The sequence below is a fragment of the Pithys albifrons genome, chromosome 7 (genome assembly GCF_047495875.1).
Source record: "Pithys albifrons albifrons isolate INPA30051 chromosome 7, PitAlb_v1, whole genome shotgun sequence".
NCBI lineage: Eukaryota > Metazoa > Chordata > Aves > Passeriformes > Thamnophilidae > Pithys > Pithys albifrons.
Window position 1 is genome coordinate 60,793,549 of NC_092464.1, and position 6,830 is coordinate 60,800,378.

At 50.8% G+C, this 6,830-nt stretch overlaps 1 protein-coding gene across 1 annotated transcript; it reads left to right on the top strand.

Annotated features, from left to right (window-relative positions):
• Positions 1 to 4,223: 4,223 nt before the first annotated feature.
• On the top strand, positions 4,224 to 5,144 carry LOC139674695 (olfactory receptor 14J1-like). Its single transcript, XM_071561300.1, has one exon. The coding sequence runs from the start codon at positions 4,224 to 4,226 to the stop codon at positions 5,142 to 5,144; it is 921 nt and encodes a 306-aa protein (XP_071417401.1).
• The last annotated feature ends 1,686 nt before the right edge of the window (positions 5,145 to 6,830 follow it).

The window sequence follows — 6,830 nt, forward strand, 5'->3', positions numbered from 1 at the left end:
ACAGGCTGTGGGATCAGTTGCAGGGCAAGGCCAGAGAAAGACACTTAGCAATCACTTGCTTACACATAATTAGCTCTTCCATCATCTTTTTGTCTCTGTTTCCTTATGCTTGTTGCACCATGGACAACAGTGTTCCCCCCACCCTTTCCAATCCAGTATTTTTTTTCCTAAATGTCCCATGGCAAGTCTTGCACAGTCCCCAAATGCACTTTCTGGTTGCCCATCATGACTCTCAGACTCTGAGACAGAAATGGCCAACCTCAGATCAGGGTCATTCTGGGAAGCTCTGCCATTGACCACTTGGAGAGCCTTTTATGCTGAGATGTTTTAAATCTCTATTAGTTCCTATGTAACCTTTTAGTTTTGAATGATTCCTCTAAAAACCTGAAAATTCATGTCCCTAAAATGGCAGTTCTTTCACATTTATAAAGTTTTGGGGATTAGGTCACATAAAAATGCTGACAAGGTGTCCGTAGGTGTTTGCAGCCCTGTGGAGAAGGAATTGGAGATACAGGAATGAAAGAATGATGAAACAGTTTGGGTTGAAAGAGACCTAAAGGAGCCTCCAGTCCAACTTCCCGCCCATTAACGAGGGAATCCTTCCACCAGTTCAGGCTACACAAAGTTCCTCACCTTGGACACCTCCAGGGATGAGGTTTCCACTTAGTGGGCAACCTGCTCCAGGTTCCTGCTCCCTTAATCCGAAAATATTTCTTCCTGACATCCAATGTAAATCTCCCCTTGCTGAGTTGCAGTTACTGTGCCTTGTTCTGCCAATACAACCTTTGGCAGAGTGTGTCAGTCTGTCTTTCCTGGACAAGGGGCACTGCATTTTCATGGCTAAACACCTTGGAGAGGGACCAGAGAGGGCCCATGAAGGCATTTGGAGGTCTCAAGCACATGACCAATACATAAGGACTGAAAGCCCTGGGCTCAGAGCTGTGGAGACTGAGTAGAGCACAGGAGAAGCCTGAGAGTGCTTGAAGGGCTCTCCCCTAGAGATGGTGGAGCTTTTCTTTGTAGTGAGAAACAGCATGAGAAAGAAATAATGTCACCAAGGGCAGCTGGGGAGCTCCAGGTTGGATATGAGGAGAAAGGAATTTCCCTCCAAGAGCAGTGGTTTGGTGCAACACAACACCAAGAAGTCTGAATTAGCCCTTGGCTTTATCTCTCAAGAAGAACCAGGGTGGAGGGCGAGACATCAGTGCAGGAAAGTTCCAGAGCGACAATGAATCCATTGTATCAATAAGACTCTGCAGTGTCACACTGGGCTGTTCATTCCATGAGGTTCCACAGTGTCCCAGTGGTGGTGTCAGAGATGGTGGAGCTTTTCTTTTTGTAGTCAGATATAGAATGAGAAAGAAATAATGTCACCAATGGCATCTGGGAAGGTCCAGACTGGACATGTGAAGAAAGAAATTTCCCTCCAAGACAAGTGCTCTGATACAAAGCATCACCCAGAAGGAGTCTGGATCAGCCCAAGGCTTTGTGTTCCAAGGCAGAGCCAGGGAGGAGGGAGAGATGTCAGTGCAGGAAGGGGCCAGCCAGGTGGGGCAGCCGGGGGATGCCGACAGCCTGCAGGGAAAGGGGCAGGGCATGGACACCGTAGGACAGCCTGGGCTGGAGAGGAGACAGGGATGTGCAGAAGCTGAAAGGCCCCAAGAGAGCCAACTTGTGCAGGCCTTTGGCCATGGCTGCTGTGTGTGCCCCTGATGGCATGAGGAGACAAGTGAGCCTTGCAGCCCTGGGGCCTCATTGCCTCCTTGTCCCTGCTCAGCAGCCTGGGAGGTGCCACCCCATCCTCCTGCCCTTGGCATTGCACATCCCACATCCCAGTGCCCCAGGATAAGACGTGAGAGTGAGTAAGGGACTGGATATGCCTTTCCAGGGGCTGGGTGTCAGGGATTGGCCCTTTGGAATAAGGAAACATATAGAGGTTTCCTAAGCATGAGAGACACCTTTCCTTGCTTCTTCATAATTGCCACCACTGTCTGCAGTTTTCTGCTCTACCTGGAATCTGGGGACACTTTCTCAGTCTTGTCTCTTAATTGGACCCATTAGCACTACAAGAAACTTCAGAGTTTCACTCTCACTTTGACTTCTTGAGAAGTTGTTTGAACTTGCTCTGATGGACTGAGTTTAATGTAAACAACAGAAACCCCCCAGAGGGCCATTAAATGCCCTGGGCTGTTGCTGTGCTGCTGAGCTGGGCCGGGCTCCTGGCACACAGGGAGCTCCTGGCAAGCGGGCAGCGCTGCAGAGAGACAGCTCTGCCCAGGAGCAGCTCCTGTGCACAGCCCAGCAGGGCTCAGGGCACTGCCAGGGCAGCTCAGGGACACCAGCAGGGCACAGACAGAGCTTAAAGGGGCTCAGCATTGGGAGGATGACTGAGAGCTCATGGAGGAGAAACCTTTGCAGTGCTGGACACGGTGAGTCTGTGGGTGCAGGGCAATGCAGGGGCAGCTCCTGGAGGCATCTCCTAACGCTGGCACAGCCCCAGCTGATGGGATGTGTGAGGAGGGGGCTGTTCGGTGACACTTTGGAATAGCTGTGGAGCTGGGGGTGCAGCCAGGGGTGCCCAGGGCTGTGGGGCAGAGCAGGGTCCTGCAGCCCAGGGTGCTGTGCTGGGGCAGGGACTCTGCTGCCTGCCAGGGTCAGCTCTCAGCCAGCCTGGGGAGCTGCTCACAGGGCTGGGGAGAACGGCTGTGGGTGGAAGGAGCAATCAATGATAGGTGAGGGCAGGATCCTTCCACTCTCAGGGTGCTGAAGGTGGCTGGCTGCTCACAGCTCCAAATCACAACAGGACATTCAAGAATGGAGTTTTAAAGAAGCACAGAAGGTTTTGTGACACATGATTGGAATTGGTCATGCTCTTTATGTCTTCTGCTCTGGCTTGCCTAGGTAGGCAATGGGACACAGAAATTAATTTCTCAGTCCAGCAGCAGGCACAAAAATTCTCCATCTTCTACAATTAAAACTGAATAAAACAGGCAACCTGAGAAATCACCACACTGTGCCCTACAGGCACCATCAGTGTCCCTTTTCCAGCCTCCTCAGGTTTGCTCTGACATTGCCATCAGAACCTGCACAGATATTTTTCTCTTTAATCAGCTCTGAGGCACCACAAATGGAAGTGCAGGGAGATGGGAAACAGAGCATTCGACACTGTATCTATCTCTGCTGACTATGAACTAAAACACTGAGAGCTGAGCACTATTATCTGCCTCATCCTAAGATGTTCACACTTTCATTGAGCAAAATTAGAATTTCTAGACTTAATAATACCACTTGATTGATATGGCAAAAGAAAAAAAAAACCAAATCAAACAACTAGAACAAAAACCTCAAAGAAACTGAGAAGGAACAAGGGCCAATAACCAAACCCCCTCCATAAGTTCCAGGCCTGTTTGCTCCAGCCTTACTACCAAGCATGTTCTGTTCTCTTTACTAGGACATGATTGTTGTTCAGTTCTCTGTACTGTAGCCTGGAGCCGAATTAATCACGTAATGGTGGACATTTGAATAGAGCAAAATGGTAGCTAGCCAAGATTTTTTCTACTAGTTTCGGCTGGGTCACCTGTGAAAGGAACCAAGCTGGGTCAAGGAGAGGAAGACTACCTGGGACCCTCCTTTTCGGGATGAAGAACAGAAGGACCCCTCCACAGAATTGATGCCAGAAGAAAACACCGCCCCAGCTCTACCCAGACCCCGCCTGTAATCAATATGCAATGAGATGTTGTAATCAATTATGTTCAAATGTATAATACAGCCTCCTTTGACACCTGCCAGGTGAGCAAGCCTCTGCTTGAAGTTTTGCTGCCTTGCTTCCTGCGCAGAAATAAATACCTGCTGCTAACGGGTGCAAACACCTTCTCTTAGCAGTTATTTTTGTGGCGTTCTCGCTTATCACAAACTCGCTATTACGTTCAGCTAAACCTGTTTCTGCAGCACAGAATCTTCTGCCACAAGAGCAGAGAGTGAAATTTTCTTACACCTGGCACTCGGTGTGAGTACTGGAGCTTTCACAAGCCAGATTCTGTGTGCCCACTGCATCAGGGCTGAACTAACTCGCTGGAGCAGCACAATCAGCCCAGAGAGAGGAAATGAATCCAAAATTGGGGGAGTGGGCTGGGAATTCTATGAGATATTGGCTGGTTTTGTCCTTAGAAATCTGTCCTAAATTGTCACTATCTTTTCCTTCTTGGACAGTGCTCCATTGCCAGATGAAGCTCATGTCGAACAGCAGCTCCATCAGCCAGTTCCTCCTCCTGCCATTGGCAGACACGCGGCAGCTGCAGCTCCTGCACTTGTGGCTCTTCCTGGGCATCTCCCTGGCTGCCCTCCTGGGCAACAGCCTCATCATCAGCGCCGTAGCCTGCGACCACCACCTGCACACCCCCATGCACTTCTTCCTGCTCAACCTGTCCCTCACAGACCTGGGCTCCATCTGCACCACTGTCCCCAAAGCCATGCACAACTCCCTCTGGGACACCACAACCATCTCCTACATGGGATGTGCTGCACAGGTCTTCTTCCTTATTTTATTCTTTGGAACAGAGTTTTCCCTCCTCACCATCATGTGCTACGACCGCTACGTTGCCATCTGCAAACCCCTGCACTACGGGACCCTCCTGGGCAGCAGAGCTTGTGCCCACATGGCAGCAGCTGCCTGGGCCAGTGGCTTTCTCAATGCTCTGCTGCACACAGTCAATATATTTTCCCTGCCCCTGTGCCAGGGCAATGCCCTGGGCCAGTTCTTCTGTGAAATCCCTCAGATCCTCAAGCTCTCCTGCTCACACTCCAAACTCAGTGAAATTGGGCTCCTTCTGGTTAGTGCCTGTTTCGTGTTTGGTTGTTTCGCTTTCATAGTTTTCTCCTATGTGCAGATCTTCAGGGCTGTGCTGAGGATCCCCTCTGAGCAGGGACGGCACAAAGCCTTTTCCACGTGCCTCCCTCACCTGGCCGTGGTCTCCCTGTTTGTCAGCACTGATGCGTTTGCCCACCTGAAGTCTCCCTCCATGTCCTCTCCATCTCTGGATGTGGTGGCAGTTCTGTACTCGGTGGTGCCTCCAACACTGAACCCCCTCATCTACAGCCTGAGGAACCAGGAGCTCAAGGATGCTGTGAGGAAAATGATGACTTGATGCTCTCCAGAAGCATAAAACTGTTGTTTCTGTTGATGTCTGCATAGCATTTGGACTGGAACTCATTACAGCCCCATCCTGTTTTCTCAGCATTTTGGTGGGGGTCATGTGATAAGTTTGTGCACACTTAATTTTTTTAACTAACCTCCATTATAATCTCTTATGTTTCTTTGGAATTTGGCCCACACACTGTCTAAATAAGGATTTGTTCCACTTGAGTATTTACACAAAATAAAGGACAGTGCAGTGACTTGTTTGATCCTTCTTCTTAGGCATTCAGAAAGGACAGTTCACTGCAGGACAGTGCATGTTTACAGAGAGGAGGGGACTGTTCAGAGCTGCCTTTTCCACTTCCACACTCTCCTAAATCCTTGTGTTGGTCCAAGGCCTTGGTCCTCTGCCAAGTTGGTCACATCCTGCTGTGTGTCTGTCCTGGGATCACAGGCAGGGACAGGCAATGGGGACAGCTGGGACACAGCTGGGCTGCACAACAGCAGCTCCATCAGGAAAGGGCTTCTCCTGAGGGCAGGGCAGGGTAGGAAGGCTTAGGGCTTCCTCCGAAGTTGTTCTTAAGAACATGCCAAAGGAAGAGACATTCAAGAGGCTCCTTGTGCTGCTTTGTCCTCCCTGGCATTCAGGGTGATGAGATGATTGTCCCAGTTTGGTCCTCAAGGGACTTAGTTCTGCTTCAGGTTTTGCTTGCTGGTGACCAGTGTCCATGCAGACAGGAAATGGTTTATGATGATCCATCCTGGGTTTCTACTGCTTGTGACAGGGGTGATGGCAGGTGAATGTTTTTACAAACAGACTTGGGAGCTGACAGGAGAGCTCAGGGGAACCGCAAGGACAATTTGTGCAGGGAGTCAGCAGGAAAGTTTTGGCACTGATCATGAGCCTGTCCAACTTGGTGTGATCCAGAGATAAAATTTTAAAGTTTTAATGTGAACTGGCAAAGGGCTCTTCAATCACAGGGACTACAGTGAGTTCAGGAGAGGCATTCTTTCAAATGATTAATTTTACTCTTCATGGATCATAGGCTGGATCCAGCGCAGCCCCCAAATCCATCTCCCAGCACTGGAATAAGGCAGGGCCCCTCTAAGCACCCTCCATGGTCACACAAGAGCTTGTGTGATAGGGGGACAGTGGCAGGGACCACCATCAGCTGGCTCTGCCTCCCAGCCTGACCAGCACAGCCCAGCAGAGCCCCCCCATAGTCCCAGGCACCACAGCCCCTGTGCCCTGCAGAGCAGCATCCCCAGCTCAGGGGCTGTGGGGAGCACGGGGAGGGGCTGCAGGAATGGCTGGTCAGGCCAGCAGAGACGTGTTCCCCTGGGGAAAGGCTCTGTGGGGAGATGGGATGTGCCAGGAGAAGAGCAGGACAGCCTGTGGGTGCCTGTGAAGATGGAAACAGAAACACTTTGCTGTGGGTCCCAGCTTTGGGAAGGCTGCCCTGTCCCTGGAACTGCCTGAGGAGCTGCTGGGTCAATTCTCTCATGCTCTCCTTGGGAGCAAGTTTGGTTTTGGTGGCCGCAAAGGGCCTGGGGTGGGGAATCACTTCAGCCTTTGACTGAATGCACATTCTGACTCGCTTCCAGTTCTTGCTGTGGGTCCAGCCCCAGTAAGGATGTTCTGCTGAGTTTGTCTGGGGTGAAGACAGGGAGGGGACAGGATTCAGTGAGGGGCTAG